Consider the following 25,439-nt stretch of genomic DNA (forward strand, 5'->3'; position numbering starts at 1 on the left):
TTTATTTTTATTTTTATATATTTAATATTATTTTACAAAAAAAATCCTCCAACTAAACTTTTGTTTTTGGTTCATTAATGTGATGATATATATTTTTTCAATATTATGTTTATTTCCATAATAAAATTCTTGGAAGTGCTTTCCCAGAATATTTTGTCATCTAGCTTTGTTTGTTTCTTATTCATTCATGTGCTGAGCTGATTAAATTCTTTTCTTTTTTTTCTATAGGCTTAGAAAATATAATTTACTCAAATTATAATATTTTTTGATAAAGTTTTATAAAATATATTATCTACGATATCAAATAAATTTTGTGTAGGAGAAAATGATAGAAGATGATTCAATACTTATCATGGACCACTATATGAGAAATAACGTGTGTGAGAGAGCTCTTGCTTCTTCCCTTGTAATCGTCGGTAGGAGTATGATCCTTCGATCCTGTCCATCTTAATCTCTAAGAAAGTCGCACGAGTCTATTGTTGAAAACATTAATACCTAGTAGCGAGGCCCATTCTCTCTGGTCGTTAGCGATCTGTCACTCTCATTGATCATGATTTCAAGAGGGTTCGAATGCTTGAACACACTAAGCATTAATCCCAAGCGATTTGGCCAGTTCTCCTTTCTGGATGTTTGACACTAAGGACCATTCCAACTTATCACAGCTAAACTCCAACCCTAACAAATGATGCTCTTAGAACTATTCTCCCCTAATGCAACCATCAGGGAAACGTGCTCACTAACTATCGACATAAATGAGCTTTTAACGACATGAGGGGGTCCGAGATGAATTATCGATTGTCCTCGATCAATCGGTCATGTATAAAAGCTAACCCCAAAGCCTAAAGGGGCAAGCACTCTATTGTTCTCACCACCCTACTAACTTTACCATATGAGACCGTGCCAATCAAGTCTTTGTCTCACTCCTACTATCTCATATGACCCCTTCGGGGGGTCTCTAGAACGATGTTACGCCGCCTCCGGATTGAATCGAGCTATGATAACGCTATAGTTGCACCCCACGCATCAAACACCTTCCATCTTATATCCTTGTGTGATCTTTAGATATCACCCACTGTTGAAATGTAAATGTCTTACAACATTTCTACGCTGGGCAATCAAGTGCATGCGCAGATCATAAAGCAGACCACCTGTCCAAATCACCGTCGAATATACATTATGCATATATATTAAAAAAATTATTTTTATCAACGCATTTGAGTTGATTAGTAAATAGATTTATATATGGGCATCATATATCATTTAAATCTCATTATTATATATAAAAATAAGGGGGGAAAAAAAATAAAAAAGAGCAGATGTGAAACAAATGAGAAAAACAACAGAATTAATGATACCTACAATTCACATGCAAATGGCATACAGATTAATATGCTCTGATGACCAACAAAACACACCGCACTCAAGCCACACCTCGTTCGAACACAGACAAGCATCGGTTCCAACACTACGCTAAAAGCCAGAAATCTCGGTGGCGCTTGGTGGTGATCAAGTAGCCGCTGCCTCTCCTGCTCTTCCTCCTCACGGCCAGAGCCATGCAAGTGGCGTTCCGGATGCAGTAGTCCACCGCGTCGCCTCCCGGCTTACTGCCTGCCCACATCATCACCCAACGCCATGTCACTGATCGATTCCTCTGCCCCATGACGAGGAGGACGACGCCCCGTTTGCTGGCTTCTCCGACGATGGCCGGCCCTCGCTCTTCTCCCGGGACCAAAGACAGCTCGACTTGCACCTGTGGACAACAAAAACAACAACGAGGAAGACGATGGTTTGACTACTTCCTTCCACTTGGATGATTACTGTACTATTAGTCTTAGCTTAATGAGGATCGAGATCATTGAGACAATTATAGCTGCATTATTATTTATGACTTGTCAGCTTCATGACATGATCCTTTGTCTGAAAGCAAAGCGTGGGGCTCAAAGCAAAGCCATCTGCTGCCTTTGAAGGTTGATGTTTCAAGATCTCTCTCCTGTTGTTTCAGACTGACAGCGAAGAGGGGTCTCAGCATCTTCCTGGTCATAACGCTGTTCTTAATACTACTCTTGTTCATGCAGCTAACTTGATTTGAGCTAACTGTTTGATGAAATGTCACAGCACACAATTCTGATACGGAAGAAACCGTAACATATTTACCTCAGGTATCCTTGCTTGGCAAATTCTCTTCATATCATGGAGAAGCGCATAGCCGTTTGGATGTCTCTCCCTCTGAGTACTTTCGCCTGTCACTCACAAGCGGACCCGATTACTTCGACACAAACACACTGCTCTACCAACAAACACCATTTCCGAGCCTTACCGTGCTTCGATGGCTTCGTGACTTCGACGAGGACGACGGTGTCGTTGCTCTGGACAGAGTGCGAGAGCGCCCAGTGGAGAGCAGCCTTGGCCTCTGAGCTCCGGTCCACCACGATCATGATCCTTCTACCGTGTTCCATCTCTTTCGTAGCTCCATCAGCGGCGAGCTCATCGTCCACGCTGCTAACCTTGCTTGCCTGGGGAGACAGAGGCCTCGATTCGATCGCCGGAGACCGGACTCTGACGCGTGTGGTGACGCGGTTCAAGCAGAAGCTTGGTAGCCGTGTGCTAGTCCTTCCCATTGATCCAAATGTTCCTCCTCTGAAACCGAAGCGTAAAGCTGGGGAGGAGGAGGCGGTGGTGTTGGGGAGGGGGAGAAAGTAGTGAAGGCAGCACAACTGTCACAGCTTGTCTTTAAGGCCATGGTCCCTCTTCTTTCCCTTGTTGGGTGCAGCGGGCTCCATTCTCAACGTGGTAGCCATGAAAGCGTTGATCGAATAGGCAGATCTAAGCTCGACATCAATAACGAACATCTTGGTGCATGGAGGAACCAAATTGATTTGATTTGGGACAGAGAAGCTTTCAGTGCAGAATATTGCATGAATTTGCTCACCAAAGTCATTCTCCTGGCTGATGGATGCAAGCTTTCAACCTCACCCTCATTCCTCGCACCGAGTACCATAGGACGAGGAAGAAGAAGCAGAAGCTGCTATAGTTGGACGGAAGCTGTATCAATGTAACGGTTGCTATACATTCAATGACGGTCACAATCTCCGAGTGATCTATTTGCATTATTTGCACAGATATATGTTGAATGTAACGGTGGGCTATGTTATACCGGAATTCGGATAAGAACTGTTACCGAGTTTGTATAGCCTACAACAAAAAAGTGTGTCGGTTATACCGATATATGTTGATTGTTCGCAGCGAAAAGAAAGCACCAACATCGAAGCAAGACAGGTGGGTCCCGCTCCACTTAAGGACTTGCATTGGACCCAAATAAGAATTCGGATCGGGCAAGAAAGATCGTGCTCGATAAATATCGGGTTGGATATCGGATCCTTCAGTTGTATCCTTCCAAAAAGAACAAAAGAAGAGGGAATCGGATCCATGTCGTGTAAGCGGGTCAACCGCTTCATCTGACACCCGGTAAAGCAAATCAGTGCCCTTCTAATAACGAGCTCGGAATCGCCGCTCGGTATTCATTCCTCCTGAATTCCTCGCCGTCGGCGAAATCTACCAAAGAGGAAGGAGGAGGAGATTCCAATCCCCAGAAACACCAAAGAGGGGCGCATAAAATTTGTGGGTTTCGCAGAGATTTCTTGATTCCGATGATTGTGATCGATGCGTGTCTCGTTGCATCCACTGGTAATTATCCTTAAATTCGATGTGCCCGATTTTTGATCCGGAAGATTTTAAGATAGAATTGGTGGATTTCAGATTTTCTGACAGAAACGAGTTAGATTTTGTTTTCCTGAGGCAGCTTATGTTCTGGATCTTGTTTTCGGCGGCCGGGAATTCGTTATGTAAACAGAACTGGACGAGAAAGAATGAAGGGATTCTGATGGCTGGCGAAGTCTTTGGTCTCTTGTGGATCCGTGTTTCTTATTTCTAAAGATCACTTATTTGGTTGTCGATCTCGATTATTTTTTATGTAGGGGTTTTGTATCCTTGGAATTCTTTTTGGTATATGGAATTGTTTGCTAGCTCTTCTTGGTGGGTTCCATGGTCTTTGAAGCTAATGCATCTATTTTTTTGCGAGTATTGGTTCTCAGGGTGCGGCTGATGCTGTGATTTCTTGCCAGATAAATCGCAAATGTTTCTCACTTAGTTGTCTTCTTAAACTTACTGAATTGTTCGCTTTTGTCAAAGTATTCGTTTGCTTTACCTCGAGTTATCTTTATTTAGATGAGGAAAACGGGAAATTTCTTCCGGAAAGCTTGATGTAATCAGGTCGTAGGATTGGGAGAGGAGGAGAGTGCCATCAGAATAATAGATCTGAACAGGGAAGTGAAGCTGGGAGTATGGGGTCTGTCTGTTCTTGCTTGCTTGCAGGAGACACTGAGGAATATCGACGTTCCAATGCTTTAAATTCCAGAAACTGCATCTGCCTCGGATGCTTGGCTCAGCAATTGATGAGTGTGGTACGTGTTTTCTTGTAATTATTGCGAAATGTCTACATCCGGAAGCTTACATACTTACATAGTTGCAAAAAGAGTGAAGTCCTCGTTGCAATGCCTTGCAGCTCCACCTTTTGTTAGCTTTCGTCCAAGTTGCTTGGATCAGCTTAGTGATATAGAAACAAATAATTGACCTCATTTTCCTGCATGTTGTTAGTAAAAAAATTCATTCTACTGCTTTGGTCTCTATCCTAGCTTTTTATAGTTTATACTGTGAATCTTAGCTTGCAGCTTCTGTTCTTGATTACCTACAATAATGCAAGAGAGAATATTAAATACTTTGACATAATCAAAGTTTACAGTCCTATGCGCTTCATGTGCAGGACATACACGACATGAGCAATCAAAGATACAAGCTCCAATCAGTAAATTATACATAGATCAGTACTATACAACATTCAGGAATTCTAAGTATTACTCATAAGCTTTTCTCCTAGAAGTTATGTCTTATAGAGAAATATAAAAGGGATCCTGTATTACATGTATGACATTGGAAGGCACTTAAACTTGTAGCTTCACAAATATCAAGTGTGTCAAATCATTATCTGGACTCCGAAAGAAGCTAATATGAGCTGTCAGGTAATTCAATTTACCTTGAGCTTAAAATAGATTGTATATTATTAAAGTTAACTTTAGCAGAAAATGACATTATATAAGGGAACAAGTTGAACGATTCCTTTTTTCTGCTAAGTTGGAGGTAACACTAACTAGGGATAGATAAGGGGAATCATTCTAAGATGATTTTTACTTGTCTAATGGAGACCTCTTCATGAATAAGGCAAGGTCCGTCAATTTAAACTAGAAGCTCTAGGTGGGGAGAGAAAAATAAGAGAGACTGACCCTTGTTTTATGTGTTATCCCCTCCTCGCAAGCACAGATATTGGAAATTGCTGGCTCCCATAGTGTGATGATGGGCTGTAGAATGAACTCGATGTCATGTGATTGATTGGAAAATAAGAATGATTTTGGCTTCAAGATTATGCTAGACAATTTTGAGATATGGTAAAGAGTAGCTTTTTTATGGGAGACTAATAGGCATGTCTTGTTTTAGGAAGACTTAAGAAGTAATCTTAGATTCTCTTCCTTTTAGGTACTTACATTTGGATAAAATTAAATGAACAAAAATGAAGTATATAGCTAACTAGAAGTCTAGATAGCAAACTTTATTTTGGTTTGTAGAAGCTAAACTTAGTTATCGAACATTGTTTATACTAGTCTGTTGGCAGGTATGGCTACTATGATAGCTCAATCTTGTGCTTGCATAACCTGTACAATTGTTGGTATTGTAACACCCTGATTAGTCCTACGTTGAAAATGATCAAGATTAAGATAGACTTATAAAGGTTTGATGAATATACTACTATCAACTTCAGCTTAAGCATTTGGGCTAGTGATCTTAGGCCATAAGATGATGGTTCAGTTATCTAACAGGCTTGAGCAGGAAAGGACTACCCATGGATGAAGCTCGAGAACTCGTCACGGCGTGGAGCTAACATCGAACTACGTCTCACATGCACCATACTAGAGTTTGATTTGGGTTATGCTGGGTCTTGACGAGGACGTCGAGCCCTTAAATTGGAGAGTTTATAACACCCCTATTAGTTTCACGTTGGAAGTAGACAAGACTAAGACTTATAAAGGTCTGATGAATGTACTACTATCAATTTTAGCTTAAATATTTTGACTAGTAGTTTAGGCCAAACGAAATTGATGGGTCACTTATTCCATCAGACTCAGGTCCTAACAGGTATAGTTTGATAAAATATGCTACCACTTGACATGTTGTTTATGGTTTTAGCCATGAGACTAGGTGAGTTGCTCAATGAACTCATGAGCAATAGGGTATTCTTCATATGAGATAATAATAAGGATGAATTTGAAAATGACAACTTGAAAGACCAAATAATTTCCATATTTCAACATAAAAACATACTGGTACTTTGTACAAGTTTGTTGTGAAGATGCACTGTCTTGAGTTAATTGACAGCCGACCTTTATTTAGTTGGTTATATTTTGATTGATTTATGGACAAAGCAGTTTGAGTCTGGATAGGACAAACTTACTGAAAATTAATTGTGAAACTAACATCTTGTATTAGGACATGCTTCAAGGTAATGATGGGGAGCTAGATGTTAAACTTGACTGTTATATACTTTTTTGTCTTTCAGAAAATGTTAGAGAAGAACTTTTGTCCATATTGACTGTTTCCAATAGTGAGAAAAGCCATTTTTGAACTTCCTTCTTGCAGTACACTGCACTATTTCGAAGAGAGGATATGCATGCTGTTCCTTCATCTTTACAGGAAAGAGTTGCTCTTGCTTCTCCAGCACTAACCATGGATGACTCTGTACCTGATACATATCACTCTCCTCCCAGGCCTATACCATATGATGATCCTAGATTTACTCAGCATGATGGCCTTATCTCGAGGAATGAAAAGTTTTTAAGCCATTTTCATCAGGAATCTGAACCACTTAGAAGTAACACTAATAGTGAGACAGAATCAAAGATGAAAGGCAAGTGTAAGTCAAACTATGATGGAGGATCCAAACTATGTCAGCCTGAGTCTTCATTGAAGCACTTCTCTGCCGAAGCCAGAAAAGAAGTAACATATATTTTTCCTTCTTCTGAAGATGAGGATGTTTGTCCAACGTGTCTTGAAGGTAAATTGAGAGATCTGGTTATTTACTTTTATTGTATGCCTATCTAATAATAAATAAATTATCCTAAAGTATTGGCTAAACTAAGTTTACCTTTTGGCTTAACTGATTGGCGCAAACTTCTTGACATGCTGTACAATTAAGGAGATCACTATGTTTTAATAGCAACCTTCAAAAGGTGACTAAAATATCTAAACATTCCTCTCATAAATATCAGTTATATATCATTATATTTCTGCCTTGTGACATTTCACCTTGTGTAAAGAAGAAAATTACACCTTGTATATGCTTAATCAATATTCACAGTAATTGGGCTTACATTTACTTGATGATGTCATCATAAATTATTCAGGAAATAAAGGTCAATTGTACTTCGATGTATTCATAAAATTCTGATCTTTGACGTTACTTTGCAGAATATACTTCTGAAGACCCCAAGATAACAATGCAATGCTCTCATCATTTCCATCTTGGTTGTATATATGAGTGGATGGAGAGAAGTGATGCATGTCCTGTTTGCGGCAAGGTAACTAGTTTGTCATTATCTGCCATTGATTTTATCAATCCTCATATACTAATGACATTTTTGTTATTGTAGTCTATGTTGAATTTATAGGCCATGCGATCTAAGATAACATCAATATGTAAAATAAATCAAACATGATGCATTAGATAAAACAATTGCTTGGTACTATCCCTGGAGTTCTAAGATCTGCAGCTTGTACCATTTATTTTAGCAAATAGATAGTATCCTGCAAATAGACCATACATCTACTTATAGGAGTTTCTTGTTTGATTTCAATAGTCACAACCAACAAACTGTCCGCTACGTGCATTGCCTTTCTAATATCCCAACTTTCTTATATCCACCGCTGACATGTATCAGTGATCATGTAATTAACAACTGTTCCTCAAAATGCAAGAAATTACTATTTATATTTCATGTTGAAAAACTTAATTTTCAATTCAACTTTTCTGATAAATTAAGGGTCCTAACCTTGCAACATCATATTAAAGAAGAAATTATAGTTTATATATTTTGCATTTCAGGACATGTAACATTAATCTGGTTAAATTTATGACTCATTTTCTTGGCACTATGATTTTTCTCATCTCATACCGTGTTCCAAATTCCAAACGGTGGTATTTGAATTCTGACATACACTTTCAGGATATTTTACGGTTTTTGGGAATTATATATTTCGAATGGCCTACTAATGAAATATATACTGCTGCACAATACGCCTCCTTTCAGTGGCTGACTACACTGTAATTAGCTTTGGTTCATTTGGCATATTTCTGCACATTAATCGTTTCTTTTTCATGCTCTATACTTCATTGTGAACATAAGATCACATAATGCAACACTACAGCTGCTTGTCATTTCCTATTATTTAAACCTTTGTAAGGCATTAGGCAATGAATTATCGCAAAGTTATTTTGTGCCAACTCCGTGTTCTACTGTCTTTGCCGCTTACCTAGGGAATTAACTCAAGTTGACTGGAGGTTGCTACAAATGTCTAAATTTAATTCATTACTGAACTTCCAATACAATCATAATGGACTTTGTTGTTGAAACAAGTAACTCGCCCGTTTAAACATTTCTTCGGCCAGGCATCCAAGTGCTGAAATATGGATCTTCACAAAGTTTCAGTATATATAGCAACAAAAGACATGTTGATCCGGGTTGTTTATGAAAAGGTTTTGATTTTATGTGCGGCATCAGTGGTTACTTACTTGCTTTCATTTTTCTTTTAACAGATGATGGTATTCAAGGAAGCAACATGATCATTCCACATATATCTTTGATAAATTTATTCATTTGGACATATGCAGGGAATATGTGTACTTCGTATTTCATAGTGTGTATATACATATATCATGAAGTATATATCAATGCCATAAGTCTTCCGGTGTCGTTTCACAGGCTTTGATATTGTTGAATATTTTAGTATATACAATTGAAGTCAACCGTGACTTATTCGCTCATATAGATTTTTACGGTTCTTCTGTTGCCTCCATACTGATGTACACATAGCTGCCCAGACAGTTGCTTGGATGTTTGTACAGAAAAAGAAATGTTGTTATTGTCATTCCTCTTGTAAGAATTTGTTCTGACGGTAGAAAGTGACTCATGACCTTGTCATTCTGAAGATCCTTGAAGGATGCCCTCCTGTAGCAATTTGGTTTCCTGGTGAAAAGTGAATACAATATATGATCCTGTTTCCTTGGAGTAGCAATTCTTTTCCTTTTTCCATCAGTTGTTGTTGTTGATGAGTTCGAGTCGAGAGCACATGATTGACCTGATTGCTCCGATTCTGATCTACTCGATGATTTTTGGCAAAATTTTTATCGCCACAATTGGCAACCAAAAGGAAAAAAAAAAGACAATTTCTTCGGTTTTTACTAGCAATTCCACGAGAGGTGTATTCTCGGAACAATGTTTAAGCTGCAGAAGGTTTCATCCAAGAATCATGAGGTAAAGGTAATCAGGAGTCTCTTTTTCCTACCTCAAATGAATCGGTACAGCTGCAGAGGGAGGGAGGACATAAGCAAAAGATGCAGCTACCTCAAAGGTTGTTACTAGAATACCTTTGCACAAAGGAACCGAGAATTAGAAGCCCCACAATGTTTTTATCGTCCATTATTTTACAGTATTGTTTTCGATATATACAAACGAGCTATCGCACACGATAGAAGCATAGGTTAGAAAATGCATTACAGGGAGACTTCTGACGGATTGCTCCAAGTCCAAATTGGAATATGGGTGGGTCGGAGGGATAAAACACTCCACAGCTTGACTTGGATTATACTTTTACTACAATACAATAGTAACTGGACCTGCATGGGTGGGAAGCGCGTCTCAGTCCGTCCTTCACAGGCGAAGCATCCATGGTGGCAGAACAGCGCCGTTACACCGGGCGAAGGACTGCTCGGCGGCTTCCTCCACGACTGAGCCCGTGGGTTGGTGGTTTCTGCAATATTAGATTGATCATACCACCTTTGCTTTGCTCTGATCGTTTCTTGCTTGATAAGATGTTTAATGAGGAAAAATATGAGTACAAATTCAACTGACATGCCAATTAATCTATCTATTATGCAAATTCAACTGACAAATGACTGAGCCTACAAAACTGTTGGTCTCGCCACTTTGCATGCTCATCCCTCAACCAGATAAAAAACTAGGTCAACTTTAGCTGTCAAATAAATTTCTCGATCTAGAGTTAGCTAGCTAATTACAGTAGCTAATTTGTAATTAGCCTCAAAGAATAACATTATGTAAAAGCAACAAGAATTAACAAGTAAATATTTTTTCATTCATTGCACACCATGTGCTCTTCACTCTTTTTATTTGGGGGGAGAAAGGCATTGTTAGAGAGAAATGTATAAAGTCAAAAAGCTTGACGCCCATAAATTTGGGTTAAGAATGCTCGTGAAATATTTTTATTGCAAGGGAAAGAAGTACGTGATAGAACATTCTAAACTTGGGGTTGATCTCTTTAGGGGATCGGCCTCCTTGGAATTCTATAGGGGTTCCTCCCTCCAAGTTGCTGCTCAAAGACTGTAGAAAAGATTCATCTATTGTTTAACAAAAGAAAAGGAATACATGGCTATTTATAGGGCTTCTAAACCCTAACTCATAATAGGACTTCTACTTAAGACTCTTACTTCTAACTAACTCCTAATATGACTCATACTCAAGACTTCTATTCCCTTACAACTCCTAATTCTTCTCTAAGAAAAAACCTCCTAACAGAATGTCTCTCTCAATTAGGACTCTCTTAGTTAGAGTCCTAATAGAGTGTCCCTCTCAATTAGGACTCTCATAGCTAGATTCCTAACAGAATGTCCCTCTCAATTAGGACTCTCCTAGCTAGAGTCTTAACAGACCCGCCCTCTTCAAATCAGTCTTGTCCTCAAGGCTGAGATTCCATGAACTCAGGGAACCGGGTCTTCAGCTCCTCATATGGTTCCCATGTGACGTCTTCAAGTGGTAGATTATTCCAGTGCACTAGTACTTTAGTAGAGGGATGTCGGCGACGCATCACGATCCTGCGATCGAGGATGGCCTGTGGTTGGGCTTGAATAACTCCATCCTCAGTTGTGTTGGGCAGTTGGATCTGGGGTGACTCGTGTTCTCCCAACTTGGGCTTTAGGCATGATACGTGGAAGATAGGATGAATTTTGGCATCCTCAAGTAATTTAAGTCTGTATGCCACGGCTCCAATACGCTCTGTGATCTGATAGGGCCCATAAAAACGTGGGGATAGCTTCATGGAGGCTCGAGTGTTGATAGAGAGTTGTTTGTATGGTTGTAGGCAAAGATAAACCCAATCTCCCACTGAAAATTCTCTTTTACTTCGTCGTGTGTCGGCTTGCTGCTTCATTCTGGCTTGAGCAGTAGAGAGATTATCTTTTAACAGTTGTAAGAGTTTGTCTCTATCAATCAATTCTTGGTCAACCTGATCTACCTTGGCCAAGCCAATTACATACTTTGGAATCACAGGTGCTGGTCGACCATACAATGCTTCATAAGGGGCACATTTTGTAGATGAATGATATGTAGTATTATACCACCATTTGGCCCAGGGAAACCATTTCGCCCACTCTTTTGGTCGATCGCTAGCGAAACACCGGAGGTACGTCTCTAAGCACCTATTTACCACCTCTGTTTGGCCGTCAGTTTGTGGATGCTATGCTGTGCTCATCTTGAGTTTGGTGCCTTATAACTGAAATAACTCGGTCCAAAATTTACTAGTGAAGATCCTGTCACGATCACTTATGATGGACCTTGGCATCCCATGCAGTTTAACAATATTTTCTATGAAAATCTGGGCAATACTAGCAGCAGTGTAGGGATTTCTCACAGCACAAAAATGAGCATATTTCGTAAGTCGATCAACCACCACGAGAATCGTGCTTTTACCTTTGGAAGATGGCAGCCCTTCAATGAAGTCCATGGAGATGTCAGTCCACACTGAGTCTGGTATGGGTAGTGGTTGTAGCTTCCCTGGATTTGCCACAGTTTCACCCTTGTTCTGTTGACATATATCACATTGTGCCACATATTCAGCAATAATTTTTTTCATCCATCTCCAATAAAAATTTTGCTTCACTCTTTTGTAGGTTCTTAGGAATCCAGAGTGCCCTATTGAAGGTATAGAGTGCATTTCATGCAAGATGATTGCGATGCAAGGGGAGTCAGGTATAAGCACAATGCGACTTTTGTAGCGTAAATCCCTCGAATCTCAAGTGTAGTGGGCTATTGCACTTGGATCCTCCTCCAATTTTTTTATGATCTTGTTGATCTCTGGATCCTTTTTCCATTCTTCCCTAATGTCCTCGAGGAGACTGGTGGTAGGAAGGGAGATGGCTGAAACCTTAGCTTGTTCAGGTAGCCGTGAGAGTACATCTGCAACAACGTTTTCTTTCCCCTTTTTGTAAATAATTTCATAATCAAATCCAAGAAGTTTGGTTACCCATTTTTGCTGCTCAGGGGATGATATCTTTTGCTCCAAAAAGTACTCGAGGCTTTTATGGTCAGTTTTAATTTGAAATCGTCGGCCGATTAGGTAGGGTCTCCACCTCGTTACTGCGTGTACAATGGCAAGCATCTCCTTATCATATACTGACATGTTTTGATGGGAAGGAGATATTGCCTTGCTAGTGTATGCGAGTGGTCGACCATTTTGCATGAGAACGACTCCAATTCCGACTCCAGATGCGTCGGCCTCAATGATGAAGGGTCTATTGAAATCTGGTAGCGCAAGCACCGGCGTCGTTGTCATGGCTGCTTTAAGTTTGTCGAAGGCAGCAGAGGCTTTGTCCGACCATTGGAAAGCATCTTTTTTCAGTAAAAAAGTGAGTGGTGCACTGATCTTCCCATAATCCTTAACAAATTTTCGGTAGTAGCCCATTAGTCCAAGGAACCCCCGCAGTAATTTCACGTTTGTAGGTTTCGGCCAACCTTACATTGCCTAAATTTTTGTTGGGTCTACCGCCACTCCTTCTTCTGATATTATATGCCCAAGGTACTCTACTTTTTGCTGGAGAAAGCTGCAATTTGGTTGCTTAACAAAAAGAGTATTCTCCCGAAGGATCGTCAAAACAATCCGTAAATGCTGAAAGTGAGTCTCAAGAGAAGGGCTGTAAACGATAATATCATCGAAAAATACCAGCACAAATTTACGAAGAAAGCTCCGAAATATATCATTCATGAGACTTTGAAAGGTTGAAGGAGCATTAGTGAGTCCAAAAGGCATTACCAAGAATTCATAATGGCCATCATGTGTGCGAAATGCAGTTTTTGGAATGTCATCGTCACATACCCGAATTTGGTGGTAACCGGATCGAAGGTCCAACTTCGTGAAGACTCGAGCTCCTTTTAATTCATCAAGAAGTTCATCCACCACTGGTATTGGGTATTTGTCCTTGACGGTGATGCCATTTAAAGCTCGGTAGTCAATGCACATCCGCCAAGTTCCGTCCTTCTTGCGTACAAGTAGCACCGGTGAGGAATAGGGGCTACAACTTGGTTGAATCACCCCTGTTTCAAGCATCTCGTTTACGATCTTTTCAATTTCATCTTTCTAGAGGTGAGGATATCGGTATGGTCGAGTGTTCGCTGGTGGCTTGCCCGGAAGGATTGGAATTCGATGGTCATGTTGCCGAGAAGGAGGAAGACCGCGCGGTTCAGCAAATATATCAGCAAATTTAGTAAGCAATTGGGCAAGATTTTGATCTTCAAATTCTATTTTCTTCCCCTCTGGTTGCTGCTGGAGGTGCATCAAAAAGGCACCATTTACCTTGTGTAAAACTTTCTCCATTCATTGGGTCGAAACAGTGGTAACGTTGCTTCCGCGCTTCCCGCGTAGGATGATCTGTTTGCCCTTACAGTAGAATTTCATAATTAATTTAGAAAAGTTCCAAGAGACATCACCTAGTGTAGTTAGCCATTTGATACCAAGCACTGCCTCATAGTCATCGATTGGTAGGAGGAAGAAATCGGTGATAATTTCTTGGTCTTGCAGTAATAGTTTCACCTGCGGGCATCTTTGGTCGCACTTTAGGATTCTGCTGTCGGCAACCTTTACATCGAACTTGCTGCAACCTTCAATATGCAGTGCCATCCAAGCAGCAACCTTACTATTCAGGAAGTTATTAGTGCTACCCGTGTCGATGAGAACAGTGATCGGCTGTTGTTTGAGAAGGCCTCCAACTTTCATCGTTTGCAGATTTGAGTAGCCGGCTAGTGCGTGTACCGTAATGTCGGTCGGCTATGGCTCTTCTTCCATATCTTCTTCTTCATGTTCAAGGCTCACTTCTAGATGTTCAATGACCTCTTCTTCTACTGGTTCAATCATAAGAAGTCTACCTTTTTTACAGCGATGCTCGCGGCTCCACAGCTCATCGCAATGCCAACATAACCCTTTCGCAGATCGCTCCCGAAGTTCTTCTCTTGTTAACCTTTTCGGTGCAGGGACTCGGTTGATAATAGGGAGGGCTGAGGGCTTTAGTATTGTAGGTCGTGGAGTGATCCTTGTCCTCCGGGCTTCATGGTTCAATCGCTCCTCTTGAAGTCGTGCGAAAGAGATGGCTGCCATAAGCGTGTATGGTTGTCGCGCCTTAACTTCTCCCCGGATCTCCGGCTTTAAGCCCTCAATAAAAGTCCCCAATAACTGTTTTTCAGACCAATCACAAGTTTGATTAGATAACCTTTCAAACCTGGTTTGGTACTCCTGAATGGTGGAGGTTTGTCGGATCTTTGCTAGTTGTTCGTCAATGTTCTCATAATAAGTTGGTCCGAAGCGGATCAGTAGTCCTTATTTGAATTGTCGCCATGAAAGGGTTCCATAAGTGTGTTCAAACTAGTCAAACCATTGTATGGCATCCCCTTCAAGATGTATAGCTACAATTTCCACCATGGATGCATCCGCAGTTTTATGGTACCGAAAATATCGCTCCGCGCACGAGATCCAACCAATTTAGTCTCTCATGCGCGAATAGTTGGGGTCGGTCATAGAACCTCCCCTCTCTTGGAAGTCATCTCTTTGGGCATGATTTGATTGATTAGAGTTCTCTCATTGATGTGATTTCTTCGGGCTTGGTGGTCGGCCCAAACTGAATTCGGTAAGGAGAGTCCGAATCTTATCCTCCATTCGTGCCTCAAAGGCTTCAAATTTAGCATTGATTGCGTCCTCAGATGCCATAGTATATGACTCCAAATCTGTGATGTTAAGATCTCTCTTTTGTTGACGGGTTAAAGGCATGTATGGGTTTGATAGAAATCAGTGAAAGTTTGCTGCAGAATTGTGTTGTCTTGTAAGAGCAGAATTAACGTCGAAGAAACAGCGGTTTCTCAACGAAATCTCTACAAAAAATTTGAGAGATTTGAGGAGGGAATTGACAGCAATATCTCAGTTTATATGACAGCAAGGATGTCCAATTTAATCAAGAAAATTTCGACAGTAACAGCAAGAAAATTGGTGTAAGTTGCGATAGCAGAATTCTCGTCGAAAAATTTCAGCAACTTACGATGAAATTTGCAGCAATATAGGAACAATTTTTTTTTTTTTTGGATTTTCGAATATGGATAACTAAATTGCAGCAGCAGTAAGGTAGGAAACCAGAACATGTTGCAATTCACAAGGAGATCAAAGGATGATATGCGGTGGTAGAGATGACGGTGGAATTTGGCGACGATCTTTTAAGCAATTGTGGGAATTGCTTTGGGCGGTTGTGGAGGGTTGATGGATAGCAGTGGAAGGGCAGCGAGATGCCAAGAACGTTGCTCTGATACCAGGTGATAGAACCCTTGCAGATTCTAAACTTAGGGTTGATCTCTTTAGGGGATCGGCCTCCTTGGAACTCTATAAGGGTTCCTCCCTCCAAGTTGCTGCTCAAAGGCTGCAGAAAAGATTCATCTATTGCTTAACAAAAGAGAAGGAATACATGACTATTTATACGGCTTCTAAACCCTAACTCCTAATAGGACTCCTATTTAAGACTCTTACTTCTAACCAACTCCTAATATGACTCATACTCAAGACTTCTATTCCTTCTTCTATAAGAAAAAACCTCTTAACAGAATGTCTCTCTCAATTAGGAATCTCCTAGTTAGAGTCCTAACAGAGTGTCCCTCTCAATTAGGACTCTCCTAGCTAGAGTCCTAATAGAATGTCCATCTCAATTAGGACTTTCCTAACTAAAGTCCTAATAGTACGTCTGCCGAATGCGATGCAACACCTACCTACACGGCTAGTTTTCTCTTACTAAGCAGCTAACGATGATTACTTACTGCCCATGAAACGCTAACCTGATTCTTGAAGACTGTTGTAATATGAACTCTAGTAATACCCGGTACAAGAGATGCTTATAGGAAGTGTGTACCTGATGTTTATGGTAGATTCTATCGAGAGCAAGTGTGGTATAGAGGAGCTGGCCTGGGCTTGAGCTGCTTGTTCCGTCTGTTGGTGTTGGCTCAGAGCCTCAGCCTTGTCCATCTCCGTAAGCTATTTTGGAACCAAATCACATTTTGATCCAACTTAAGGTCTATAAACAATGCCAATAAATAAGGTCAAACATTTTATAGTTTACCTTCTTTGCCATGTCACTGTTTTGTGCTTGCAGCGCCCTCTCCTGCAAGAAAATAAAGGCTATTCAGGCATAGATTTGTACCTGAAGTACCAACAGATTATATATATATATATATATATGGAAGAAATTTCCAAATTGTTATTGGCATTCTACACAACAGGCCACTCTCTATCTATCATTTCCTAAGATAGATGTTCTCGAGTTGTCCACAGAAGAATGTGTAGGGTGTCATGAGGTGGAGAACAGGTAAACAAAAAGAATCAACAAGTTGAGCACAGTCTCTATCAAAAGAATATTATCCTTGGTGAAGAATCCGCTCTTGTTGAAAAATCAGAATGAACAATTGATCCAGTTGGTTTTCGGGTAACTGGCATGAACAGACAGACTGGGTTAGATCCGATTTTATAATATAACGAAAGATTACTTAAATATTTTTTATTAATTGAGAAGATATTTACATCAATCATGAATGCATGCTTAACTTTCAGAAAGAGCAAATAACATTTAGATATTATCTGTGTAAATAATTCATGCTACAAAAAATAGCAGTTGGTATGTGTCACTGCTATATTGCTAACTGCAAAAGCAATATTATCGATTTACGCAGGTGCTGCATATTGAATTGAGTAGGGTTGCAAATTATCATAGTTACTCAGAATCAAAACCAAATGTCGGAGTCTCTTTCTAATCCCGGTGGTAAATAGGACTGGATTGGTCCAACTAGTTTGAAGTTTGTTGTTATTAGGTTTTACCGACCTGACTACTAAAATCAAACAAATATGAACTTGAATTTGAATAAAGGTTGTAGGACTTGCCTTTCTTTGAAGCTCAGCAATGGAATCAAACAGCACATTGTTCTACAATAAATGAAAGAAAAAAAGAAAAAAGAACATTAGCAACTTCCTTTACATGCACGGATGGCAATAACATTTTTGATAGGCTACATAAATGGATTTTAATTCACCTTTTTTGATCTTATTTTTCTCAAAGCTGCCTCAAGTTGTTGCTCCAGCTGTTGGATTTCTTTAAGTGTCAATTTGTCAAGTTGTTCGCCTACGAGGTGCCTGAAGTAAGCACAAAAAGATAATGCTCGTAACATTTTTGCGCAAGTAAAAACATTAGTTTAATTTGCGATGGCCATCTCGATACCTTTGACATTTTTGTAGTGCCTCGATCCTTGCCTTCAATACCTCGTATTCATGGCACCAGTTTTCCTGCGTACAAGATCAACATGCTGTAAGCCATCCACCAACGTTCTAGGCTATGAATCATCCAGTCTTCAAACACATGTTACCTGGGATTCAGTGTCTGCATCTACAAGGGCTCTTTCAGCATACGAGTAGCGCTGGTAACGATCAAGAATCTTTTCCATACTGCAAGGAATAAGCAACTTTCAGTTTTCTTCCACGTTTTTGATATAAAATCAAAAGCTCAAGCATTGCCTGTTAGTTTGTAGCGACATCGTCGTTGGAATTAAACTTGTTTAAGTGTCAAAAAAAGATTCATTGCATCAAGTGGGAGAATCATTACATCAAGAAGAAGAAATGGATTAAAAGTTTAAGATAAGTCAAATTGGTTATTGATTCTTGAAAAGGTTTCTTGAAAGAGAATGATTCATCTTGAATACAATTAATATAATGTATCTTTGGGGACTATATAAACTCATATATTGAGTCATGAGGGTAATAGAGTTTCTAAAATTGTAAAAATATTTTTCCTGAGAGAAATATAGAAGATTAAAGCTTGTCATACTCTTCTATCTTTATCCTCTCATCCTATCAACATCAACATTTGGTATCAGAGCCAAGTTATGGCCTCTTCCTTAAGTGTCATCAAACTCTAGATCCCCAGATTGACAAAAGAAAATTATGACATATGGTGCATCCAAATGAAAGTTCTTCTAGGCTCCCAAGATGTATGGGAGTTTGTAGAAGATGGATTTGCTGAGCCAAGTCCAGTAGAAGAAGGAGCAATGAATGCAGAAGGAAGAAAACAACTCAAAGAAAGAAGGAAGAAGGAGAAAAAGGCTTTGTTCACAATCTATCAAGGACTTGATGATACAATGTTCGAGATCATCGCTCCAGCAAATACTTCAAAGGAGGCTCGGGAAATGCTTCAAAGAGCATTTGGTGGTGTTGATAAGGTAAAGAAACTTCGTCTACAAGTTTTACGAGTCGAGTTTGAGAAATTACAACAAGGTACTTCTGAAACCATTTCTGATTACTTCTCAAAAATCATTTCTATTATTCATCAAATGAAACGAAATGGTAAACAAGTAAATGATCAGAGAGTAATAGAAAAAATATTGAGATCTCTAGATCCGAAATTTGATTTTATTGCTGTTGCGATCGAAGAATCTAAAGATATGGAAAAAATATCTTTAGAAGAACTTATGAGTTCCCTTCAAGTTCATGAACAAAAGATTACAAAAAGAGGATAAGACAAAACTATGGAGCAAGCATTACAAACGAAGCTTACTCTTGAAAATAAACGAGAATCAAATTCTCAAAGAGGAAGAGGACGAGGACAAAGAGAAAGAGGAGGCAGAAATCAGACCAATTAAGAATCTCCGAACATTGAAGATGGTGGAGAAAATTCTAGCCAAAGAGGCCGAGGTTATGGTCGAGGACGTGGCCGAGGCCGTGGACGTGGTAGAAACTCTAAAAGATCTGAAATACAATGTTATGTTTGCAAAAGGTATGAACATTATTCTTATGAATGTTATTATAATCTTAACAATCAAGGTGATAAGACAAATTTTATTGAGGAAGAAAAGAACGTAAATTAAGTTTTATTAATGAGTTATGATAATTTGAAAGAGGATCAATCTATGATATGATATCTAGATACAGGAGCTTCAAATCACATGTGTGGCATCAAAGAGCTATTTTCAGAAATAGATACAAGTTATTCCGGGAACATTACATTTGGCGATTTGTCTCAAAGACCAGTAAGAGACAAAGGTAAAATTCTCCTTGAACTTAATAATGACAAGGAAGTATGCATTTCAGATGTTTATTATGTTCCTGATATGAAAAATAATATTTTAAGCTTGGGACAATTACTTGAAAAAAGTTATAAAATTGAGATGAAAGATATGGCTCTCTCAATTTGTGATAAGAATAAAACACTGATATCACATATGAAAATGGCACATAATAGAATGTTTCTTTTGCATTTAAGTATTTTTGATCAATCAAATTGTTTTAAAGCTGATATTGAGGATATCTCTACACTTTGGCATCTTAGATATGCTCACTTAAATTTTGAGGCTTTGAAACTTCTAGAGAAGTATAATATGGTGACAGGAATGCCAAAAATTGATCGCCCAGCAAAATTGTGTGAAGTATGTGTCATGGGTAAGCAAGAAAGAAAGCTTTTCAAAGTGAGAAGGACAAAAAGAGCATGAAATCGACTTGATCTGGTACACTCAGATGTTTGTGACCCTATCAATCCAGTATCACTTGAAGGAAGCATGTATTTTCTTACCTTCACTGATGATCATAATGAAAAAACTTGGGTTTATATGTTAAAAGAAAAGAAAGAAGTTTTAAGCAAATTCAAAGAATTTAAGGATTTGGTTGAAAGACAAAGTTGTTGTAAGATTAAATGTTTAAAAACAGATAGGGGTGGTGAATATATATCAAATGAATTTGAAAGTTTTTGTAGAAATAATAGAATTCTACATCAATTCACCATGTCATACACACCTCAACAAAATGGTATCTCAGAAAGAAAAAATAGGACTATCCTTAATATAGTCCGATGTATGTTAAAGGAAAGAAAAATTTCGAAAGAATTTTGGGGTGATGCTGTTGCTTGTGCAGTTTATTTGCTTAACAGGTTTCCGACAAAGCGAATTGGTAATGTTACACCAGAAGAAACATGGAGCTTACAAAAACCAAGAGTTGATCATAAGAGAAGAAAACAAAATTGGAGGATAAAAGTCAAAAATGCATTTTGCTAGGTTATCCAGAGAATTCCAATGGTTACAAACTCTCCAATCCTATCACAAATAAAGTTGTGATGTCAAGAGACGTTGATTTTGATGAACAACAGATTTGGAACCGGAAAAGTGATGAGCAGCATAAGAAAGCTGTAGTTTCAGAAGAAGATGATATAATACAAGTAAGCACCGAAGTTGTTTTGCCAGAATCATCACCTAGATCAGCTAGGTCACATGATTCAAGAAGTCCAATTATAAGAAGGACAAAACCGATTCAAGACATATATGATGTGACTCGAAGGATTGATACTAATAATGATGAACTTTCTTTATTTTGTCTTTTTGCAGGATATGATCCATTAACCTTCAAAGAAGCTTATATAGATGAAAAATAGCAATGAAGAGATTCATGCAATTAACAAAAATAATACATGGGAGCTTACTACACTTCCAAAAGACCACCAAGCTATCGGTGTTAAGTGGATCTTTAAAACAAAAAGAAATGCAAAAGGAGAGGTGGAGAAATACAAGGCTAGATTGGTTGCAAAGGGATATAAACAACAATATGTGATTGACTATGAAGAAGTATTTGCGCCAGTTGCTCGATTGGAGACAATAAGATTATTTATCTCTCTAGCAGCTCAAATGAAATGGAAGATTTTACAAATGGATGTCAAATTAGCATTTCTTAATGGAGTTCTTGAAGAAGAGGTATATATTCAATAACCCCTGGTTTTATTATTCAAGAACAAGAGGACAAAGTATATAAGTTAAAGAGAGCTCTTTATGAGCTTAAACATGCCTCACGAGCATGAAATTCTCGAATAGATACTTATTTTATTCAAAATGATTTTTCTAAATGTCCGCATGAACATGCTCTCTATACAAAATCTAACTCTAATGGAGATATCTTGTTTGTATGTCTGTACGTAGATGATTTAATATTTACAGGCAATAGTAGCTCTATGATTATAGATTTTAAGCACTCTATGAAAAAGGAGTTTGAGATGACCGACTTGGACTTAATGACTTATTTCATTGGTATCGAAGTTATACAAGATAATGGAGGAATTTTTATCTCACAAGAAAATTATGCAAAGGAGGTTTTAAAGAAGTTTTCTATGGAAGATTATCATCCTACATATACACATGTTGAATATGGCACAAGTTGACCAAGGAAGGTGAAGATACATACATTAATCCAACTTATTATATTATTTGGAGTTGGTTTAATAAGTAAATTTATGGAAGTTCCAAAGACATCTCATTTAAATGTCGCTAAAAGAATTTTACGATATATCAAAGGAACAATTGAGTATGGATTGTTCTATTCATTATCTAAAAAGTTGGAGCTCATTGGATATAGTGACAGTGATTGGATCGGAAGCTACGATGATTGGAAGAGTACAATTGGATTTATATTTTATTTTGGTGAAGCTACATTCACTTGGTCTTCAAAAAAGCAACGAATCGTTGCTCTATCAAGTTGTGAAGCAGAATATATAGCAGCTTCTTCTAGTGTTTGTCATGCAATATGGCTAAGAAGATTACTCCAAGAATTTCATATGCCACAGGAGAAGTCAACCAAGATTTATGTTGATAACAAATCAGTTATTGCCTTAGCCAAGAATCCAGTCTATCATGAAAGATCGAAGCATATCGATACAAGATTTCATTTCATAAGAGATCATATCAAAAATAAAGAAATGAAGATACATCATGTCAAGACAAGTGAACAAGTGACTGATATACTCACAAAACCTCTTAAATTTAAAATATTTCAACAACTTCGAAGAAAACTTGGCATGCTGAATGGAACAAGTTTAAGAGGGGAGAATGTTGGAATTAAACTTGTTCAAGTGTTATAAAAAAGGTTCATTGCATCAAGTGGAAGAATTATTACATCAAGAAAAAAAATGGATTAAAAGCCTATAAAAAGATATGTCAAATTGGTTATTGGTTCTTGAAAGGGTTTCTTGAAAGAGAATTATTCATCTTGAATATAATTAATATAATGTATATTTGGGGACTATATAAACTCCATATATTGGGTCATGAGGATAATAGAGTTTCTGAAATTATAAAAATATTTTTTTTGAGAGAAATATAGAAGATTAAAGCTTGTCATACTTCCTTTATTTGATATATCTATCCTCTCTTCCTATCAACATCAACAATCCTCTATTCTAACTTAGACATGCCTATGTAAAATTTATCGACAAAAGACAAGAAGATACAACTATCAGCAATTAGATCCAGGAAGTGTTTCTTGTATTTCTAATAATTAACACCAAAGTTATAGAGAGTGAAATCAAAAGATGTCAATGCTGTTGCTTGATTCTTTTACCTCTTTTATTATCGGCGATCTATGATGAGAAGGCACTGTAGCTTTCTTTGTCAAGAAAGTGAAGTTAGCATCCATACTCATTGAAGGTCATTTTATTTAATTCATGAACCATCAAAAACTTATCCGAAGTAAATAAATACTCCTCCAAATACTTTTTAATGTCAACAATAGTAACAGAGATTAAAACGGTGGAAGTTGAATAGGACACAAGTATTAATTCAATCCGATGAAGCAGCAGTAGTAGTACATCAGACAACTCAGTATCATTCAGTACGTAACCCTTTTATTATTTCTACAATAATGCTGATATATGGGACCGACATTGTTGATATGGGAGACCTATCAATTAATTCTACTCAGACGACTACAGTCCTTTACAGAAAGCGATCAAAAATTGGTATTTTAATGCTTCGAACATCTTCCATGATGCGACTTTGCCCTTACTTACATGTACCGAATGCTCTTCCAACTATGATCAAAACAGCATCTATGTACTAACATGCATAGACAAGCAAAAAATAGAAGAAAAATATGCAATACTTTGGAACAATAAAGTCGTGTGAAGAAAACAGAAGCAAAATGAATGATAAGCAGAATATACTTGCATCATCGGGTTTGCCGGGACGATTGTGGTCAATTTTTTGAAGGGGAGAATGCATGAAAATTGTGGGTACGGGATGAGATGGAAATCAATAGGAACATTTATAGTCATGAGGAGATCAACTTTGACATATGAAAAAGAAGGGGCGGATTTTAGGTGCCAAAAGAGAAAAATAAAGGATTTGTTTTGTTGAGATGCAATCATAGAATAACAGACCGAGTAGAGGACACAAATCAAAGAATTTTCCTGATTTAGCAGTGCTCTAAGCTTTTCCACATTTCTGCAGATTCGAAGCCGATAACTAAAGAAGCTTTGATATAAGCTGTAACTACAATGAATCTTCTATGCATTCTATAGAACAAAAGGCGGAAATTTATTGGTACGATGATTACTATTATATCTCGTCTTATATGAGCCAAGCAGTGCATCGCTAATGCAACCCCACTACCAGAGTTCATGTAGAACTAGACGAGGACCGGTTCGCTGGGAAAGCAAGATTTAGTCGGAACTTATTCTTGGAAGTAGTACGACTGTTGGCAAGCCGAGCAGCTTAAATCAGCGACATCACCACTATGTACGGCATTATAGGAAACAGTATTCCACCCCAGAACACGGATCAAAAGAAGAGAGAGTGGGGAACTCTAGGGCTTAAATAAAATGAAGTTGTTGCGAGTATTGATGTACGGCAGTCGAGGAGAGGTGGAAGGAGGCTGTTGTACAAGGTTAGAGAAAAGTGGCAGCAGAGGGTGCCGATTGCAAGATCGAATACGATCATACACCGCGCATGCACATCAGAAGAGCAGTTCGCACCAGAAATCAGGGATGGAAAGGTAGGATCTGTGGCAAGAACGATGAACCAGACGTTCTTGGAAGCATGGGCTGAGTGGGTACGGGAACATCTACGAGGGACAACGGGGCACGAAGACGGAGGGCAAAGTGGGTACCTAGAGTCGGTGGAGTACTCGTAGAGCTTGCCCTTGGTGGAGAACACCATGACGGCGACCTCGGCGTCGCAGAGCACCGAGATCTCGTGGGCCTTCTTGAGCAGCCCCGATCTGCGCTTGGAGAACGTGACCTGCCGATTGATCTTGTTCTCGATCCGCTTCAGCTGCACCCTCCCCCTCCCCATCTCCCCTCTCCAATCCGATTCCCAACCCCGCCCCCTTCAATAAACCTGACTCGACGACCACAAAAGCGACGCCCGTGGAAGAGAGGAGGCACCTCTTCTTCTTCTTCTTGCAGTCCGCCCTTTGTCGCCGCTCCTTATCATCGTTTCCTTGCCTTCTCGTTATATATAGAGGAGGATGAGCAGGCGAGCGAGTCCAAAACGCGGTGGTCGAAAGCGGTTTTGAAAACCGGGGTAGTTTCGGGTCATACGTTGTCGCTTCCTGAGTGGCGGATATGTCTGGGGCCCGCTCATGGCGCTCTCCGATTGGACGAGGCAGTTGTCCGTTCGTTATTTGGGTCCGGCTTCACCCGGGTCCGGCGCGTACGAAAAGGGAACGGCTCGGTGAAACGGATTCCTGGACCGAAGCAATCGATGGCCCACGAATAGTCTTGGAACCTACAGTTTCTGGGACCGGAGGGTCCCACCTGGGTCGAATAAAACGCTTATACCCACGCGCTACACGAACGCGTTGGGTAGACAAACAAACGAAAAAGGATCCTCCTGGCTCGTGGGATCCACATGTGGGAACCACTAAGGCGGCCTCCGTTTCTGCAATCACATGTGGTAACCACCACGGAGGCCACATGTGGACGTCCGAATCTTGCGGGGAAAACCGCGTAAACG

General features: G+C 39.2%; 3 protein-coding genes across 8 annotated transcripts; 1 reads left to right on the top strand and 2 right to left on the bottom strand.

Moving 5' to 3' along the window:
• Positions 1 to 1,328: 1,328 nt before the first annotated feature.
• LOC103978848 (uncharacterized) lies at positions 1,329 to 3,020 on the bottom strand. Its single transcript, XM_009394793.3, has 3 exons — positions 2,318 to 3,020; positions 2,155 to 2,240; positions 1,329 to 1,750 (listed from the first exon to the last, which is right to left on the bottom strand). The coding sequence occupies exons 1-3, from the start codon at positions 2,616 to 2,618 to the stop codon at positions 1,466 to 1,468; spliced, it is 672 nt and encodes a 223-aa protein (XP_009393068.2). The 5' UTR covers positions 2,619 to 3,020; the 3' UTR covers positions 1,329 to 1,465.
• A 435-nt stretch (positions 3,021 to 3,455) lies between these two features.
• Positions 3,456 to 9,264, top strand: LOC135585501 (E3 ubiquitin-protein ligase At3g02290-like). Of its 5 annotated transcripts, none has more exons than XM_065144278.1 (5): positions 3,456 to 3,684; positions 4,225 to 4,460; positions 6,799 to 7,159; positions 7,573 to 7,682; positions 8,918 to 9,264. In XM_065144278.1, exons 2-5 carry the CDS (start codon positions 4,341 to 4,343, stop codon positions 8,942 to 8,944), a joined length of 618 nt encoding a protein of 205 aa, XP_065000350.1. In that variant the 5' UTR covers positions 3,456 to 3,684; positions 4,225 to 4,340; the 3' UTR covers positions 8,945 to 9,264. The 5 variants fall into 5 exon arrangements, with proteins under 5 accessions (XP_065000350.1, XP_065000348.1, XP_065000349.1 ...); XM_065144276.1 differs by lacking the exon at positions 8,918 to 9,264 and adding an exon at positions 8,639 to 8,911 and having other exon boundaries at positions 3,473 to 3,684; positions 6,745 to 7,159; XM_065144277.1 differs by lacking the exon at positions 8,918 to 9,264 and adding an exon at positions 8,771 to 8,887 and having other exon boundaries at positions 3,474 to 3,684; positions 6,745 to 7,159.
• Positions 9,265 to 9,782: 518 nt separating this feature from the next.
• Positions 9,783 to 24,888, bottom strand: LOC135634087 (protein VERNALIZATION 1-like). Of its 2 annotated transcripts, none has more exons than XM_065144272.1 (8): positions 24,592 to 24,887; positions 18,048 to 18,126; positions 17,903 to 17,967; positions 17,718 to 17,817; positions 17,569 to 17,610; positions 16,754 to 16,795; positions 16,547 to 16,668; positions 9,783 to 10,131 (listed from the first exon to the last, which is right to left on the bottom strand). In XM_065144272.1, exons 1-8 carry the CDS (start codon positions 24,774 to 24,776, stop codon positions 10,032 to 10,034), a joined length of 735 nt encoding a protein of 244 aa, XP_065000344.1. In that variant the 5' UTR covers positions 24,777 to 24,887; the 3' UTR covers positions 9,783 to 10,031. The 2 variants fall into 2 exon arrangements, with proteins under 2 accessions (XP_065000344.1, XP_065000345.1); XM_065144273.1 differs by lacking the exon at positions 9,783 to 10,131 and adding an exon at positions 15,560 to 16,063 and having other exon boundaries at positions 24,592 to 24,888.
• Between the last annotated feature and the right edge of the window lie 551 nt (positions 24,889 to 25,439).

Source organism: Musa acuminata, chromosome BXJ3-3 (genome assembly GCF_036884655.1).
Source record: "Musa acuminata AAA Group cultivar baxijiao chromosome BXJ3-3, Cavendish_Baxijiao_AAA, whole genome shotgun sequence".
Taxonomy (NCBI): Eukaryota; Viridiplantae; Streptophyta; class Magnoliopsida; order Zingiberales; family Musaceae; genus Musa; species Musa acuminata.

Excerpts from the sequence above, each read along its gene's own strand:
- LOC135585501 (XM_065144275.1), top strand. The coding sequence starts at position 4,341 with ATGGGGTCTGTCTGTTCTTGCTTGCTTGCAGGAGACACTGAGGAATAT. Across the intron at positions 4,461-6,744 it reads CTCAGCAATTGATGAGTGTG|TACACTGCACTATTTCGAAG; the intron begins GTACGTGTTTTC and ends TCCTTCTTGCAG. Across the intron at positions 7,160-7,572 it reads TTGTCCAACGTGTCTTGAAG|AATATACTTCTGAAGACCCC; the intron begins GTAAATTGAGAG and ends GTTACTTTGCAG.
- LOC135634087 (XM_065144272.1), bottom strand. The coding sequence starts at position 24,776 with ATGGGGAGGGGGAGGGTGCAGCTGAAGCGGATCGAGAACAAGATCAAT. Across the intron at positions 16,796-17,568 it reads TTGCTGAGCTTCAAAGAAAG|GAGAGGGCGCTGCAAGCACA; the intron begins GCAAGTCCTACA and ends ATTTTCTTGCAG. Across the intron at positions 16,669-16,753 it reads ACAGTGACATGGCAAAGAAG|CTTACGGAGATGGACAAGGC; the intron begins GTAAACTATAAA and ends GTTCCAAAATAG.
- LOC103978848 (XM_009394793.3), bottom strand. The coding sequence starts at position 2,618 with ATGGGAAGGACTAGCACACGGCTACCAAGCTTCTGCTTGAACCGCGTC. Across the intron at positions 2,241-2,317 it reads CACGAAGCCATCGAAGCACG|GCGAAAGTACTCAGAGGGAG; the intron begins GTAAGGCTCGGA and ends TGTGAGTGACAG. Across the intron at positions 1,751-2,154 it reads GCCAAGCAAGGATACCTGAG|GTGCAAGTCGAGCTGTCTTT; the intron begins GTAAATATGTTA and ends TGTTGTCCACAG.